Genomic DNA, 18,920 nt, shown 5'->3' with positions numbered 1-18,920 from the left:
GTGTTCGGCACAGCATTGGGAGCTGAAAGGCCTGTATTGTGCTGCAGGTTCTCTATGTTCCTATGACTTGAGAACCTGAGTTATAGGGAAGGATTAAATAGGTTAGGACTTTATTCTCTGGATTGTAGGAGAATGAGGGGAGATTTGATAGAGGGTTAGAAAATTCTGAAGGGTGAAAACAGGGTAAATCCTCTCCCACAGAGATTGGATGAGTGTCGAACTAGAAGTCGTACGTTAAGTATGAAAGGTGAAATACTTGAGGGAAACCTGAGGAGGATCATCTTAACTCAGAGGGTGGTGCGAGTATGGAATGAGCTGCCAATGGAAGTGGCGGATGTGGGTTCTATAGCAACCCTTATGAAATGTTTAGATAAGTACATAGAGGGCCATGGTCTGGGTATGTGTCGATGAGATGGGGCAGAGTAATAGTTTGGCAGAGGCTAGATGGGCCAAAGGGCCTGGTTCTGAGCTGTACTGCCCTGTGTAGGTCCTCTTTTCTCACCATTGCCATATGCCTCACTTGATTCTATGCCCCACTTTCAGATTCCTATCATCTGCCACCCTTTATTGCCTCCACCCATTTCCCAGCTTCTGTTGCTATTTCCACCCTCTCTCCTCCATATGCCTATCACCCCTCCTTGCCTGGATCCAGCTTGCCCTTCCCATCACCCCAATGACTGACCATCTCCCCTCTATCTCTGTGTTTCCTCCCTGGAGGTGAAAAAATTCTCTTGCTATCTGCCATATCTACATTCGGCCTCTGATGCCCCAGAGAAAACAATTCATGTTTGTCCAACTCTACTTATCATTAATACTCAGGGAACATCTTGGTGAACCTCTTCTGTACCCTCTCCCGAGCCTCCATATCCTCCTTGTAATGTGGTGACCAGAACTGCACACAATATTCCAAATGAGGCCAGAACCTAGTTTTGCACAGCTGCAACAGGACTTTTCAACTGCTATACTGAACACCCTGACTGCTGAAGGCAAGTATGTCATATGCCTTCTTTATAACCCTATCTCCTTATGTTGCCACTTTCAGGGAGCTGAGGACTGGTACCCCAAGATCTCTCTGTACATTAATGTTGTTGATTTCCAGTAAGAAGGCCAACCAAAAGTGTTTTTGTCTTTTTTAAACATCGTTTTTTATGATTACAAAACAATGCTGGACATTAAGAAGTTCAGGTACTACAGGTCCTACCCCATCAGCGAGTGGCTCATTAGTGGAGGAGCTGGTCTTGGTGCAGACTGAGTTACCGCCTGCTACAGAAAGGCATTGGAGTCTGGGCACAAAGGTGTTGTGCAGTCTAACAGCAAGTGGTTGTCTTGGATGCTTCTCTTGCATTCGTAAGACCTTGTAGGACGTTGGTAGCGTAAGGTACTACAAATCGGTTTCCCTTATTTATTGGTGGGGGAGCTGCGTGGCCTTGGTTATACCGAGGAGCAGGCCTCAAGCTACGGCTTGCCTGTTGCAGCCGTCCAGCAGGGGAGATACTGGAGGTGGTGTACTGTGGTGTCCATGCTGGTTTGGGGATTGGCCCCTCACATCGTTGCTGCCCTCCAGGGTTCGCTCAGTGAAAGATAAGCTGATTACGTGAACTGCCTGTTCTTGCTGAGAACATCCAATGCACCATCATTTTACAGGACATGTCACTCAGGGACTTGGACTATTTGTTTTTTTGTGTGAGTGCTATCTTACGTATGTGCTCTTTGTGCCTTGTGCTGTGTATGACTGTTGGTACCTTGGTTTGCACCTTGGTCCTGAAAGAAAGCTGCTTTGTTTAGCTGTGTTCAAAGGTTTACACCTGTGGTTGAATGACAATTAAACTTGAACTTTCCTTTTGAGCTTGACCTACCAAGGTGCAACACTTCACACCGGTCTGGTGTAAGCTCCTTCTGCCATTTCTCTACCCAAATTTCCATTGGTTCCAATCTTGTGCCAATGCACAGGATCAGGAAATGCTGCCGAGTGTTGTAGACTTGGCTAACTCCATCATGGGCATGAGCCTCCCCACCATCAAGGACGTCTCAAGATGGCCATCTGGCACATTCCCTCTTCTCATTGCTACCATCAGGGAGGAGGTACAGGAGCCTGAAGACCCCTCTTCTCATTACTACCATCAGGGAGGAGGTACAGGAGCCTGAAGACCCCTCTTCTCATTGCTACCATCAGGGAGGAGGTACAGGAGCCTGAAGACCCCGCTCCTCATTGCTACCATCAGGGAGGAGGTACAGGAGCCTGAAGACCCCTCTTCTCATTGCTACCATCAGGGAGGAGGTACAGGAGCCTGAAGACCCCTCTTCTCATTGGTACCATCAGGGAGGAGGTACAGGAGCCTGAAGACCCCTCTTCTCATTGCTACCATCAGGGAGGAGGTACAGGAGCCTGAAGACCCCTCTTCTCATTGCTACCATCAGGGAGGAGGTACAGGAGCCTGAAGACCCCTCTTCACATTGCTACCATCAGGGAGGAGGTATGGGAGCCTGAAGACCCACACTCAGGAAGAACAGTACAACGTAGTATGGGCTTTGGCCTACAATGTTGTGCCAAGCTTTTAATCTACTCCAAGATCAATCTAACCCTTTCCTCCCACTGTGTCTGCCTCTACCATCACCTCTGGCAGCACATTCCACACACCCACCATTCTCTGTGAGAAATCTTCCCTCTGACACCCCCCATGCGTTTTTCTCCCAAAACCTTAATGTCATGCCCCCTTGTATTAGCCATTTTAACCCTTGGAAAAAGCCTCTGGTTGACCACTCAATCCATACCTCATGGTCTTGTATATCTCTGTCAAGTCGCCTCATTTGCTCCAAAGAGAAAAGCCATAGCTCACTCAAGCTATCCTAAGACAGGCGTCTGAATAGTGGCCAGGACGTGGGGTTCAAATTACAATGGGAGATAGCAAAGATATAGACAGTATAATGTCACGATAGTAAATGGAGGTGCTGAATCCCAAGAGAAGGAATTTTCTGTGGGAATGGGGAATGGCCTAATTCTGTCCCTGTGTCTTATGGTCTTTACTCCAGGCATCATCCTAGTTAAAACAACACACACAAAATGCTGGTGGAACGCAGTAGGTCAGGCAGCATCTATAGGGAGAAGCAATGTCGATGTTTCGGGCCGAGATCCTTCGTCAGGACTAACTGAAAGGAAAGATTCTAAGAGATTTGAAAGTAGTGGGGGGAGGGGGAATTGCGAAATGACAGGAGAAGACCAGAGGGGTTGGGATGAAGCTAAGAGCTGGAAAGGTGATAGGCGAAAGTGATACAGAGCTGCAGAAGGAAAGGATCATGGGACGGGAGGCCTCAGGAGAAAGAAAGTGGGGGGAGCACCAGAGGCAGATGGAGAACAGGCAAACAACTAAATATGTCAGGGATGGGGTAAGAAGGAGAGGAGGGGCATTAACAGAAGTTAGAGAAGTCAATGTTCATGCCATCAGGTTGGAGGCTACCCAGCTGGTATATAAGGTGTTGTTCCTCCAACCTGAGTTTGGATTCATTTTGACAGTAGAGGAGGCCATGGATAGACATATCAGAATGGGATTGGGACGTGGAATTAAAATGTGTGGCCACTGGGAGATCCTGCTTTCTCTGGCGGACTGAGCATAGGTTTTCAGCGTAACAGTCTCCCAGTCTGCATCAGGTCTCACCAATATATAAAAGGCCACACCGGGAGCACCGGACGCTGTATACCACACCAGCCGACTCACAGGTGAAGTGTCGCCTCACCTGGAAGGACTGTCTGGGGCCCTGAATGGTGGTGAGGGAGGAAGTGTAAGGGCAGGTGTAGCACTTGTTCCATTTACAAGGATAAGTGCCAGGAGGGAGATCGGTGGGAAGGGATGGGGGGGACGAGTGGCAAGGGAGTCGCGTAGGGAGAGATCCCTATGAAAAGCAGAAAGGGGGGGGAGGGAAAAATGCGTTTGGTAGTGGGATTCCGTTGGAGGTGGCGGAAGTTATGGAGAACTATATGTTGGACCTGGAGGCTGGTGGGGTGGCGGGCGGGTGGGTTGAGGGCAGATGTGCGGGAAATGGGAGAGATGCATTTGAGAGCAGAGTTGATGGTGGAGGAAGGGAAGCCCCTTTGTTTAAAAAAGGAAGACATCTCCTTCATCCTGGAATGAAAAACCTCATCCTGAGAGCAGATGCTGCGGAGATGGAGGAATTGTGAAAAGGGGATAGCCTTTTTGCAAGAGACAGGGTGGGAAGAGGAATAGTTCAGGTAGCTGTGAGAGTCTGTAGGCTTATAGTAGATATCAGTAGACAGGCCGTCTCCAGAGATGGAGACAGAAAGATCAAGAAAGGGGAGGGAGGTGTCGGAAATGGACCAGGTAAATTTGAGGGCAGGGTGAAAGTTGGAGGCAAAGTTAATGAAGTCAACAAGCTCAGCATGTGTGCAGGAGGCAGCGCCAATGCAGTTGTCAATGTACCCCACTCGGGATAGGGTTCCCCTTGTGTTCCCACCAGCCTCCAGGTCCAACGTATAATTCTCCGTAACTTCCAACGGGATTCCACTACCAAGCACATCTTTCCCTCTCCACCCCCTTTTCTGCTTTCTGCAGGGATCGCTCTCTATGCGACTCCCTTCTCCACTCGTCCCCTCCATCCCTTCCCACCGATCTCCCTCCTGGCACTTATCCTTGTAAACGGAACAAGTATTACACCTGCCCTTACACTTCCTCCCTCACCACCATTCAGAGCCCCAGACAGTCCTTCCAGTTGAGGCGACACTTCACCTGTGAGTTGGCTGGTGTGGTATACTGCGTCCGGTGCTCCCGGTGTGGCCTTTTATATATTGCTGAGACCCGACACAGACTGGGAGACTGTTACGCTGAAAACCTATGTTCAGTCCGCCAGAGAAAGCAGGATCTCCCAGTGGCCACACATTTTAATTCCATGTCCCATTCCCATTCTGATATATCTATCCATGGCCTCCTCTACTGTCAAAATGAATCCAAACTCAGGTTGGAGGAACAACACCTTATATACCGGCTGGGTAGCCTCCAACCTGATGGCATGAACATTGACTTCTCTAACTTCTATTAATGCCCCTCCTCCCCTTCTTACCCCATCCCTGACATTTAGTTGTTTTTTTTTCTCTCTCTCTGCCCATCACTCTGCCTGTTCTCCATCTCCCTCTGGTGCACCCCCCACTTCCCCTTTCTTACTCCTGAGGCCTCCCGTCCCATGATCCTTTCCCTTCTCCAGCTCTGTATCCCTTTTGCCAATCACCTTTCCAGCTTTTAGCTTCATCCCTCCCCCTCCTGTCTTCTCCTATCATTTCGCATTTCCCCCTCCCCCCACTACTTTCAAGTCTCTTAGTATCTTTCCTTTCAGTTTGTCCTGATGCCAGAATGTCGACAGTGCTTCTCCTTATAGATGCTGTGTCCCACCAGCATTTTGTGTGAGTTGCTCGAATTTCCAGCATCTGCAGATTTCCTCGTGTTTGATCATCCTTGTTCATCTGTGCACCTTCTCAAAAGCTTTCACATACTTCCTATAATGAGGTGACCAGAACCGAACAGTACGCTTCTTCCCCTTCGCCACTGCATTCAGAACCCACGAACACTACCTCATTATTTTACTCCTGCACTACTTACTTATTTCTTATACTCTTATTGTAAATGGAAGTATATTTTTATAGATTGCACTGTACTGCTGCAGCAGAACAACAAGGGTCAGATTCAGATTCGGTCTGTATTCTGCTGAATCCTTTGGCAACCTTCCTTCCTAAGCAGAATGCCCATGCTTCTAGGTCCAGTCAGAATTACACCCGTCCATCACTACCCGTCTTCTATGGCCAAGAGAGACGAAGTTAATGCTTCAGGTCGAAGATCTTTCATTAGAATTATTCATCCTTCTCAGGCAAGGTCATTGACCTAAAACAGTGAGTTTCTCTCTGTAGGTGCTGCCTAACCTGCTGAATGTTTCTACCATTCTCTGTATCTACAGCATTTACGTTTGGATCACTTGGACTATAATACCATAGGATATAGGAGTAGAGTTGGCCATTTGTATCATTGAGTCTGCTCCAGCATTTCATCACGGCTGATCCATTTTCCATCTCAGCCCCAGGTTTCTGCCTTCTCTCCATATCTCTTCATGCCCTCACTAATCAAGAATCGATTAACCTGTGTCTTAAATATACCCAAAGATTTGGTCTCCACAGCTGCTTGTGGCAACATATTCCACTGATTCACCACTCTCTGGCTAAAGAAATTACTCCTCACCTCTGTCCTAAAAGGATGTCCCTCTATTCTGAGGTTGTGCCCTCTGGTCTTACGCTCCCCCACAATCCCTAATTCTTCTGAACTCCAGTGAGTATGTCCAGAGCTATCCAAAGCTCCTCATATGACAAGCTTTTTGATTCCAGCTCATTTTTGCGAGCTTCATTTGAGCTGTCTCCATGTCAGCACATCCTTTCGTAGATTAAGGGGCCCAAAACTGCTCATATTACTCCAAGTGAGGCTTTTACAGTGCTTTATAAGGCTCAACATTACATCTTTATTTTTATATTCTAGTCCTCTTGAAATAAATGCTAACATCACCTTTGCTTTCTTCACCACCGACTCGATCTGCAAATTAACCTTTAGGGAACCTTGCACAAGGACTCTGATTTTTCAATTTTCTCTCCATTTAAAGTAGTCTGCACTTCTATTTTTTTACCAAATGCATGACCATATGCTCCCTGGCATTGTGTTCCATCTGCCCTTTCTGCCCACTCTCCTTATCTGTCGAAGTCCTCAACTACCTGCTCCGCCCCCTGTCTTTGAGTTATCCACAAATTTGCCACAAAGCTGTCAATTCCATCATCCAAGTCATTGCCATATGACGTAAAGATAAGTGGTCTCAACACAGACCCCTGTGGAACACAACTATTCACCAGTAGCCAACCAGAAAATTCTCCAGCCACTGCTCTATCTTTCCTGTAATACCAGGGGTTTTAACTTGTCAAGGAGCCTCACGTGGCACCTTGTTAAAGGCTTCCTGAAAATCTAAGCACACAACATCCACCGATTCTCCTTTGTCTATCCTAACCGTTGTTTCTTCAAAGAATTCCAGCAGATTTGTCAGGCAAGATTTTCCCTTAAGGAAACCATAGAAAGCACAGCCTACTTTATCTTATGCCTCCAATACCCAGAACCCCATCCTTAAAAAATCTACTCTACAACATCTCCCAACCACTGAAGTTAGACTGTAATTTCCTTTCTTCTGCCTTCCTCCCTTCTTGAAGAGTGGAATGACTTTTGCAATTTCCCATTCCTCCGGCACCATGCCAGAATCGATTGATTCTTGATTCATTACTAATGCCTCCACAATCCCTTCAGCCTCTCCTCAGTACCCCGGGGTTAATACCATTTGGTCCAGGTGACGTTCAGTTTCCTAAGAACCTTCTTGCTAGTAATGGCAACTTCACACTTTTGTGCCCCCCCCCCCGAAACTTGAATTTCTGGCATACTGCTAGTGTCTTCCACAGTGAAGACCGAATCAAAATACCCAGAACCAGTTCTTCTGCCAATTCCTTGTCCCCATTACTATCCAGCATCATTTTCCAGCAGTCTGTTATCTACTCTTGTCTCTCTTTTACAATTTATATCTGAAGAACCTTTTAGCATCCTCTTTAATATTATTGGCTAACTTGCCTTTACATTCCATCTTTTTGTTCTTTATAATTTTTTTGGTGGCCTTCTGTTGGTTTTTAAAAGCTTCCCAGTCCTCTAACTTTCCACTGATTTCTGCTCTTTTATATGCTATTTCTGGCATTTGTGTTGGTTTTGACTTCTCTAGTCAGCCACAGTTGTGTTAACTTGCCTTTAGAATACTTTGTCCTTTTCACGATGTACTGTAGAAATTCTGTGCTTTCGGGATTGCCCCTGGAAATTCCAGCCATGGCTGCTCTGCTGTCTTCTCTACCAGTGTACCTTTCTAAATAATTTTGGCCAGCTCCTCTCTGCTGCCTCTGTAATTCCCTTTATTCCACTACACTTTAGCTGGTCCTGTAGCCAGTCTAATACTGGGCCATCGGCTGCATTTAAATTGAGGCTAAAAGCGATTGTATTTCTAAAACATTTTGCACTTCTGAACTAACTCTTACTAGGATGAGGCCAAAGCGGAAGAGGAGATGGCTCTAAAGCGAGCAGCCTTAATGGAGAAGCAACAGAAACGAACGGAAGAGTTTCGGAAGCGTCGACTCTGGTTGGATGCGGAGAAAGAACAGAGCAGGTGAGGACATGCGGTGAGCCAGTTTCAGCCTGTGTTATCCTGGAGAAAGTCTGTCACCATTGTTGCTGTTGAGGTTCCAACAGCTTTCCACACTGTATGCTCTGAATACAGCATCCCTCCCCACACAGTGACGTAGCGGTTAGTGTAATGCTGTTATGGCGCCAGTGACACGGATTCAATTCTGCTGCTGTCTGTAAGGAGTTTGCAAGTTCTTCCTGTGACCATGCGAGTTTCTTCTGGGTGTTCCAGTTTCCTCCCACATTCCAAAGACGTACGGGTTAGTAGGTTAAGTGGTCACATGGTGTGATTGGGCGGCACAGGCTCACTGGCCCAGAAGGCCTGTTACTGTGCTGTATCTCTAAATATAAAAAAACATTCTTATCATCTTGAATGATGTTAATGAGCAACTTATTAAATCCCTGAAGATCGAGCATTACCGCCAGGGCCAGCATTTTGTATCTCCTGCTAAACACCCTTGAGAAGGTGGGGGGCGAGTCACCTTGAATGTTGTAGTCCTTCTGATGGAGGTGCTGTCACAGGACTGGTGGGGAGAGAGTTCCAGGGTTTAGGCCCAGAGTGATAGGAAGACAGTGGCGTGGGATTCAAGGGAACTTAAATGGCAGAAAGTCCTTTGTCCCTGTGAGTCCCCACACTTGTTCACCACAATCCATCTCACTTTCCATCCAAAAATGCTGGAAGAACTCAGCAAGCAATGCAGTTTTTATGAGCTTTCGTGTATGTGACAATCCTTTGATTCTAATTCCGGTGTGTATTGGGGAACTGACTGAGCATAAAATAGGAATGAGATTGGAAAGCAAGAGAAAGCATGCAGGGGAAGTTTAGGCAGCTCTTTAAGCGATTCACACACTCAGTGATTCAGGAACAGCTTCTTCTCCTCTGCCATCCGATTCCTGAATGGACATTGAACCCATGAACACTACCTCACTTTCTTATTACTTCTGTTTTTCCACTACTATTTTTAATCTAACCTTTTAAGATACTTATACTTACTGTAATTGATTTCTTTATATATTTGTTCTGTATTTACCACGTATTACATTGTACTGCTGCCGCTAAGTTTACAACTTTCACGACACGTGCAAGTGATATTAAACCTGGTTCTGATTCTTTCCTATTCTGGCAGCTGTGGATCCCATGGCCTCTGTACGGTGACAAGAAAGTGTTCCCACTAGGGAACTGTTCTTTCACTCCCCTGCTGTAAAGCTTTGGAGAGAGAGAATAAAACTAACTGAGGCTTCATCAGGCATTTGGAATGTTGTGGGCAAATTTCGGCCCCGTTCCTAAGGACAGATGCAAGCCTAAAACCTGGGCCCTGTATCTAGGGAAAGATGTAGGCCCCAGACTTGGGCCCCACATCTAAGGAAGGCCTTGGAGTGGGTTCAAAACATAATGATCCTGGGAACTAAAGGCTTAATGTATGGGGAGTCTGTGTGTCTGGGCTTGTGCTCTGTGAAGTTCAGAAGAATGAGCCACTGTATAATGGAAGGCCTGTATAAACTGGATGTGGAGAGGATCTTTCTATCATATGGAGAAACTAGGATCCGAGGGTACAGCTTCAGAATAAAGGGACATCCCTTTAAAACTGATGTGGGGAAATTTCTTCTGCCAGAGTATGGTCAATCTGTGGAATTCATTGCCATGGATGGTTGTGGAGGCCAAGTAACTGGGTGAATTTAAGACAGAGATTGATAGCTCGGTTGTTAAAGGCTTACTGGGAGAAGGTGAGAGAACAAACTCACCTGTGATTGAATGGCTGAACAGGCTCGATGGGCCAAATGGCCTAATTCTGTTCCTGTATCTTCTGGCTGTATAACAGCTAAGCTCCCTGTGGCCTAATGGTACTCCATTGACAATCCAAATGTTCTTTTAGGGGAAAGGAAGATTATGGGAAAACTCCTGGTCTTGTGCTAATTCTTATGCTGTTCAATTCCAGGCAACCAGTGGAGGAGGAGAGACTAGAGAGGAGCTTCACCAAGCAGGAGTACCTCCGGAGGCACCAGCTCAAAGTCATGGAAGACCTGGACAAGGTTCTGAGGGCAAAGTCCCCAGCGAGCAGGGGGAGGAAGCCGCGTCCCAAATCCTCGGTCTTCCGAGATGATTCTGTGCTGACTCGGAGCCCTGTCAAGGGGCTGCTAGGTGAGTGAAGTTTCTCAGATAGCTTCCCATTGTCTCACAGAGGTGCAAAGAGAGGCAGCTGGATCCACAGAGGCATGGATGTTTGGAAAGGTGATTGGCTGGGGTTGCTTTATCTCTGAATTCCAGAGCAATTTCCCGCTGGTCTTCTTGACATGAACTTCCAGATGGAAGTTTCATTTTTCATAAATGATATGAATGTGGAAGTGGAAGGGTAAGTTTTCAAGTGAATGAAGGTTGGTGGTGTTGTGGATAACACAGACGGTTGTTGTGGGTTTCAATGGGACATTGAGCTGGGCTAAGAAGTGGCAGATGGAGTTCAATCCAGTAAAGTGTAAAGTGATTACTTTGTTCAAGAAAGGGAATAGAAATAACCGGGGGAATTATAGACCAGTATAACTCAGTGGTGGGCAATTCATTGGAGAAAATTCTTAGTCAGGATTTATGCACATTTGGAGAAACATTGGCTACATCCACACTAGACCAGCTAATTTTGAAAATGCCGGTTTCACATAAAAACAATAGGCGTCCACACTAGCCATTTTAAAAAATATCTCTGTCCACATTAAAACGGAGATTTCGGCAAATCTCCTCCTGCTGCGCATGCACAGGACACATCTACCGAAAACAAGTGACATATTTCGAATCTCGCCATGAAAGAGTGTGTTTGTGCAGTTACAGACTAGAGAAACTTAAACGACAGACAGCTGTTGGCTCTCGCGCAGGAGGACTTAAAAGTAAAAAAAAATTGAAGCATACGGAGGCAACTGACAGGGAGTTCACGGACTGTATGACCCGGCTGACGATGAACATTGAAAAACTGACTAACTCTGTTGCATTAATAAAGTACCTTGTTAAATGTGTAGAACATGTCTGCATCAGTATTATCTTGTATTTCCATACAATGTTACATTAGGCTGTAACCACCTTCATACAAACAAGGATAGAAAACAGGGCAAAGTGAGTATACTTATTTATTCAGTAAGCTATGGGTCGAAGTATTTGGTGAATACATTTCTAACTCTTCTGGCTTCAGTCTCATTGCCATCTGTTCTGAAATTGTTATGTTGTGTTCAGGAAAACAATGAAATGGCGCACTGCTGTCTGATAGTGTTTTCAGATTTCTCCGGTTACCCCGTCCACACTGATCTGCCCAAGCGGCGTTTTCAAAAATACACACTTTGGAAAGCGTTTCTGAAAAGCTCCAGTTTTGGGGGACAAAAATGCCATTTTAGTGTGGACGGAGGGTAAAAACAAAGAGAAAAAGCTTTGGTTACAGATTTGTCCGGCGTAGTGTGGACGTAGCCATAGTCTGACTAGGCATAGTCAGGCTTTGTGAGGGGCAGGTCTCATCTCACAAGCCTGATTGAACATTTTGAAAATGTGACAAAGCACGTTGATAAAGGTGGAGTGAGCTAGGGGTTTTCTGTTTGGAGAGAAGGAAGATGAGAGCTGCAAATAATGATAAGAGGCACGACAGAGTGGATAGCCAGCATCTTTTTCCCAGGGTGGCAATGGTTAATACCAGAGGTGATTGGAGAAAGGTTTATGGGAGATGTCAGAGGTAGGTTTTCTACACAAAATGTGGTAGGTGCGTGTAAAGCACTGCCAGGGGTGATGGTCGAGGCAAATACATTAGGGATGCTTAAGACACTCTTAGACGGGCACGGATGATAGAAAAATGAAGGGATATGTGGGAAGGAAGGTTTAGATTGACATTAGGTTAAAAAGTTGGCATAACATTATGGACCAGAAAGCCTGCCTGTACTGTTCTATGATCTGGCTAAGGCCTCCTGTAATTTAGACTTTCTGGTGCAGTTCTGAGTGTGCTGTCAATGAATGAGATGCTTCAGGGGACTGTAAAAGATTCAACATTTTCTTCAAGAGTGGAATTCTTCCTCCTGCCTTAGTCAACGTTTCTGGTCACCACGCTACAGCTGGAAAGAGTGCAGAGGAGGCTCACCAGGATGTTGCCTGGTGAAAAAAATTAATGATTAGCTTTATTTGTCACATGTAGGTTGAAACATTAAAACTGTATGTTGCTGTTAACTCTGCAGTGGACCTTGTTGTTCAGTGCTCCACCTAGTGGCAGACATGTTCAACTGCAGCTGCGGGGCAGCTGGTCCCTGTCAGAATGGGGCATTCCAAATAAGGAGTTTGACCCAATAAGCAGCAATACATGATGGATCGATACTTGGGGTCCTGAGCGGTGATTTATTTACAAATATGTAGAGTGCACTTTAATCCAAAAAGTCGATTTCTTTTCAGTTTAGTTTCTAACATAAATAAAATTGCATTAATGTGAAGAGACTTTAAATAATGAGTGGTAAATTGTGTATCCTACCTACACAAACTGTTATCAAATAACTATAATTTAACTTTTTTTCCTATTCATCCATGCCCCTCAACTCTGCCATTTTATTTTCTGGGGCTGTAACCAGTCATGTTTCCCAGTCTCTCCCAAACAGAATCAGATTTATTATTCGTGACACATGACATGAAATCTGTCATTTTGCTGCAGCATTACAGTGCAAAGACATAAAATTACTATAAATGGAATAATAAGGCTTCATGGCAGCCTCAATGGGCAGCTCTCCACTTTAAGCCACCCATGGGCTCTTCAGAACCAGGTCAATACAGAATTAGGGCCAGGTCAGCCTGCTGCCTACAGGTAAAGGTCCTTTACCTTTCATAAGGGTTGAGCCCAGATTCCAGGGGTGATGTCACTATCTTCCCACTGCAGTCCTCAACCCCATGCTCACTGAATTGTTAAAAACACGAATGAGATTTTCTGAGCCACACACACAAAATACACAGCAGGTCAGGCAGCATCTACAGAGAGGTTTGACATTTCGGCCAAACCTGTTATTCCCCTCTATAAATGCTGCTTGACCTCCAGCACTTCTGTGTGCATTGCTCAGGATTTCCAGCATCTGCACAATCTCTTGTGTTAATGAGATTCTGTTTTTTCAGCAAACAGAGCAGTACAGCACTGGAGCAGGCCTTTCGGCCCACAATGCTGTACCTACCTAATTAAACAGGTACTTAACTAAATTAATCTCTCCGCTGACATAACATCCATACTCTCCATTCCTTGTACATTCACCTGCCTGCCTAAGAGCCTCTTCAATGCCTCCATCACCATCCTTACCAGCGCATTTCAGGCATCCACCGCACAAATAAAAGTTTCCCTCCTGCTTCTCCTTTGACGTTAACCCCTCACCCCCACTATAAACACATGGTCTGCACAAGGAGGGACTTAGACTAGGACTTTATTACCTGGAACGTCAAGGGTATGTGAGAGCATAGACAGGATTAAAGCACATAGTCATTTCCCCACAGATGGACTGCTAAAAGCAAAATGACATAGGTTTACGATAAGAGGCAAGAGGTTTAAAAGGGATGGTAGGGGCATCTTCTTCACACGGAGGGTGGTGCATATTTGCAATGAGTTGCTATATTAGTGGTTGAGACAGACACATTGGCAAGTTTTAAAAGCCAACTAGATAAGTATAAGGATAGGAGTGGTTTGGACGGCTATGGGCCAAGTGTGGGAACGCTGGGTAACAGGGTCAGCATGGGCGAGGTGGGGTGCTGTATCAATCATTCGACCCTGGGGAGAAAGGTATCAGCTGTTGTTCTTATCTATGCCTCATAACCTTATTGGAATTTATTGTCACGTGTACTGAGATAGAGTGAAAAGCTTGAAAGCTGTTTATACAATGGATTGAGGTAGAGCAAGATTAAACAGTAGCAGTGCAGAATGAAGTGTGAAAGTGCAGTGCAGCTAAACATTAAGATGCAAGATCACAATGACCCAGACTTCCATTGGGTCTTGCCTCAGCTGCTCACTTGGCCCTGAGTTAGTGGTCAAGAGCAGTGTACTCCAGCCACGGAGGTGGCAGAATTGCTGTTGTCTTTTCAGTTGAAGTTTCTTTTGGAGGACCATGTGGGAGGAAAGGGTTAGATTGATCTTGGAGTAGGTTAAAAGGTTGGCAGAATATTGTGAGCTGAAGGGCTTGTACTGTGCTGTACTGTTCTGTGTTCTTTGAAAGCATCTTGTAATCGTCTTCCTTTTTGTTTATACTTTCAGGCTCCAGATTGAATAAAGTGTACTCACGATCCACGCTGTCTCTCTCCACCATGGCCAACGACTCCACCAACAGCCTGACTGTCAAGAGAAGCCCAAGGTACCAACTTCCTATTGCAGTTCAGGGAGGCAAGGGGTTAACGAGAGATGGACTTGCCACCCTCTACCTCCTGCCATTTGTCATTAGTTACACTAAGGATGTTGACACGTATGTCCATATGACCATAAACATAGGAGCAGAATAAGGCCATTCAGCCCATTGAGTCTTCTCTGCCATTTGATCATGACAAATTTATTATCCCTCTCAAACCTATCCTCCTGCCCTTTCCCCTTAACCCCAGATTCACCACCTTTTGGCAAAAAAATTCTTCCATCTCTTTTATTAAGGGACGCTGTGACCTCTGGTCCTAGACTCCCACTATAGGAAACATCCTCTCCGTATCCACTCTATCTGTGTCCTCTGGTCCTAGACTCCCCCACTATAGGAAACATCCTCTCCACATCCACTCTATCTGTGTCCTCTGGTCCTAGACTCTCCCACTATAGGAAACATCCTCTCCACATCCACTCTATCTGTGTCCTCTGGTCCTAGACTCTCCCACTATAGGAAACATCCTCTCCACATCCACTCTATCTGTGTCCTCTGGTCCTAGACTCTCCCACTATAGGAAACATCCTCTCCACATCCACTCCGCCTATGCCAGTAGGTTTCAATGAGCTTCCCCCTCATTCTTCTAAACTGAAGCGAGTACAGACCCAGAGCCATCAAACCTTTCACTCCCGGAATCATTCTCCTGAACCTCCTGTTGCCCCTTTTCTTAGGGATCCAGATCTGCTTACTATACTCCGTGCAGTCTGACAATACATACTTGCTTTTATATTCTAGTCTTCTTGAAATGCAAGCTAACATCGCACTTGCCTTCCTTACAACCTGCAAAGTAGCCTTTAGGTAACCGTGCACTGTCTGGGGATGTCTGTTGCTTTACTTAGAACAGCACAGGATGGTCCTTTTTGCCCAAGATGTTGTGCTGACCTTTTAACCCACTCTAACCCTTCCCTCCTACATAGCCCTTCATTTTTCTGTGCCTATCTGAGTCTGCTAAATGTCCCTAATGTGTCTGCCTCTGCTACCACTCCTAGCAGCGCATTACTCTGTGTTTAACTCCCTCTGACATCCCCTCTGTATTTTCCTCCAAACACCTTAAAATGATGTCCCCTTGCATCAGCCATTTCCACCCTCAGAAAAAGTCTCTGGCTGTCCACTCGATCTGTGCCTCTTATCATCTTGTACACCTCTTCAAAGTCACCCTTCATCCTCCTTTGCTCCCAAGAGAAAAGCCCTAGCTCGCTCAGACTTTCCTCATTAGACATATTCTGTAATCCAGGCAGCATCCTGATGAATCTCCTCTGCACCCTCTCTAAAGCTCCCACCCCCTACCTGTAATGAGGCAAACAGAACTGAGCACAATTTAGTGACTGAATTCTTCTGGAAGGCATAACTGTAAACGTTAAAATGTCAATCACAGAACTTGACCTTGTCTTTTGTTGTGCCTCGCGAGTTTGCCTTTATTCTGAATGTATGACTCTATGATATGTGTCCCTCACTGAGATAGATGATCACACCTGGAGGGACAGGTAGTGTTACTGCCTCACCGCTCCAGAGATTCATGTTCGATCCCAATCACCGGCGCTGTCTATGTGGAGTTTGCATGTTCTCCCTGTGATACCCGAGCTTCCCTCAGATGTTCCTGTTTCTTCCCACAGCCCAACGACATGCAGTTTGTGTGCATGTGTGTGGGTGTATTAAATGTCCTTGCTGTGTAGCTGAGGGGTAGAATCTGTGGAGAGTTGATGGGAATGTGGAAAGGTTAGAGATTCCTTTATTTGTCACATGTATATTGAGGCTTACAGTGAAAACCATCATTTGTGTCATCGACCCACACAGCCCAAGGATGTGCTGGGGGCAGCCCACATCTGTCATCATCCAGATTCAGTTTATTGTCATTTAGAAACCACAAATGCAATGCAGTTAAAAAATGAGACAACGTTTCACCAGAATGATATCACAAAAGCATATGACAAAACAGACTACACCAGAAAATCCACATAACGTTTGGCAATCACCAATCCAGAATCCGGACAGGCTGCTGCATATTAATATCGCAATACCGTCTAGCACATTCCCCGGAAAGGAGCTCCAGATCCACCAGACAAAAACAAGACCAAAAACTAAAGCTACAAGATCTGCAGAAAACCACATAGTTACAACAGTGCAAACAATAGCATAATTGATTTAAAAAAAAGACTATGGGCACAGTAAAAATAGTCCAAGATGTTAAAGGACTGTAAGTTCAAAAGAAATCACCACAGTTTTCACAAGTCCCCAGGGTCCTGACAGACTCACCGTCCCACACTGGCGGCAGAAGGGAGTACCCCCGCTATGGACTTCCACGGCGCCGCCTGACTCAGCCTCGCAGACGCAGCACATAACGAAAGCTCCGTCGAAACCAGCCTCGCAGATGCAGCACACACCAAAAGTGACCTGAGTCCATCGAACATCCGAGCCGATGACCATCCCCTCCAGCACAGCTTCTCCGAGCACCATCTTCTGCCGAGTGTATTAAGACAGCCCTGCCAATGGCCATCAGCAACGCGACCCCGAGGACTGGGGGCCTGTTCTTCCCAGCAGAGTCTTGGACCTCACAGCAGCAGCAGCAACGAATAAGGTCTTACTGGAATTTCCCAATGTTTCTCCGTGCTCCCATGTCCGTTTTCAATCGATTATGATTGCGCACGGCACCCCACTTCACAAATAACAGATAATCAGCTCCGGAGGAATCATGCTTCCTCCCCCAACATAGCAGGCATACAACTCACTAATCTACCCTGTATGCCTTTGGAATGTGTACACTTGGAGAAAACACATGCATTCCTGGGGAGAACATAGCCAGCAGCGGGAAATGGTGATCTCTTGCGCTGTAAAGCGTTGTGCTAGCCGTTACGCTGCCGCCCATTAAAGTGAGAGTAATGTAAATGAGGTGTGTGTTAGTCAACATGGACTTGCGTTGTCTATTACTGTGTGTCAAATAACTTGTCAAAGTTTAATATCCAGGCAACTCTGCACACCTAGTACTTCCTATTGCCTCTCTTCCAGTACCGTGCACATTGAATAGGCATTTCAGAAATCCCAGTGTTTACAATACAAGGTGTTAAGTAACTGCTGCTGGTTTAGTGGAAGACGAAGGCCAGACAGGAGTTGCTAAGTGCCACGTACATGTGGGTTCTCCCATTTGTTCTGCCATAGGGTTTCGGCTCTAAACATCATCTGTACTCTTTTCCATAGATGCCGCCTGGCCTGCTGAGTTCCTCCAGCATTTTCTGTGTGTTGCTCAGATTTCCAGCATCTGCAGATTTTCTCTTGTTTGTGACTGCAGAGCCTCTTGTGCTTATATCATGTAGTTTAGCCTGCTGTGGGAGTCCCATTTCACCTATCACATGTGAATTTGATCTGCATAAAATTACAACGTATTTTTTTGTCCATAATTGTTGGGCCATTAGTTTGTATCTTTCCCAGGAAAAGTGGGGCACAGTCATGTAATGTGATCTTTGAAGTACTGGAATAAACTTCTGGAGGAACTCAGCTGATTAGGCCTAGAAAGATTAAAGAAAGAAAATTTAACTTTATTTGTCATGCTTACATTGAAACGGAGACAAATGTGTTGTTTGGCTGAGTGACTAACACAGAGGGATATGCTGGGGGCAGCCCACAAGTGCCACCATGCTTCCAGCACCAACATAATGGGCCAACAACCTTAACTGATATGTATGTTTTTGGAATTGAGAGAAAATCCATGCAGTCACAAGGAGAAAATACGAACTCCTTACAGACAGCAGCAGGAATTGAACCCGGGTCACTGGAGCTTGTAGTCTTTGTTCCCCATGCCAGGGAGATCTGTGTCTCTGGTTTTGTTATGTATGCTACTACTAGTTTCCCTTTTAAATGCAAAGGTTGTGGTGAAATATTGTTGGACCAGCCTCAGGAATTGGTTTCATTGTTGTTGACAGAGTGACTTTCTTTTGTTTTATTGAACAATAGTCTGTTTTGATTCTGTTCCACAGGGCAGACTCCCCCTCAGCACTCCTGTCTCCCAACCGGCTGGGCAGCCACAATGGAGAGAAGGATTGGGAGAATGCATCGACGGCCTCGTCACCAGCTTCGATTCCGGAGTATACAGGTGAGCATGTTTCAAGAGCTTTTTCCAAGAGATACCAAGCCCAACGCATCTCATCACAACTCAACCAGAGAGGTGGCAGATAAATTTAATCCTGTCAGGTGTGAGGTGTTACACTTTGGGAGGTCAATGAAAGGTGTGATTTTACAGTTAATGGTAGAGCCCTTAATAGCACTGAGCTGCAGTAACAATAGACAACAGACGTGTGGTGCAGGAGT

The 18,920-nt window shown here is 45.8% G+C and overlaps 1 protein-coding gene across 3 annotated transcripts in view; it reads left to right on the top strand.

The window, feature by feature from the left end:
* camsap3 (calmodulin regulated spectrin-associated protein family, member 3) overlaps positions 1-18,920 on the top strand; it is a 237,083-nt gene that overhangs the window by 206,745 nt on the left and 11,418 nt on the right. For all 3 annotated transcript variants that reach the window (XM_059991912.1, XM_059991913.1, XM_059991915.1), the window contains 4 exons: positions 8,102-8,226; positions 10,181-10,383; positions 14,474-14,570; positions 18,590-18,705. In XM_059991912.1, coding sequence (XP_059847895.1) covers positions 8,102-8,226; positions 10,181-10,383; positions 14,474-14,570; positions 18,590-18,705 — 541 coding nt within the window. The remainder of the gene's footprint in view (positions 1-8,101; positions 8,227-10,180; positions 10,384-14,473; positions 14,571-18,589; positions 18,706-18,920) is intronic.

This window comes from Hypanus sabinus, chromosome 16, assembly GCF_030144855.1.
Source record: "Hypanus sabinus isolate sHypSab1 chromosome 16, sHypSab1.hap1, whole genome shotgun sequence".
NCBI classification, from domain to species: domain Eukaryota; kingdom Metazoa; phylum Chordata; class Chondrichthyes; order Myliobatiformes; family Dasyatidae; genus Hypanus; species Hypanus sabinus.
The sequence above is the reverse complement of the archived record's forward strand: the minus strand, read 5'-3'. Positions and strand labels throughout refer to the sequence as shown.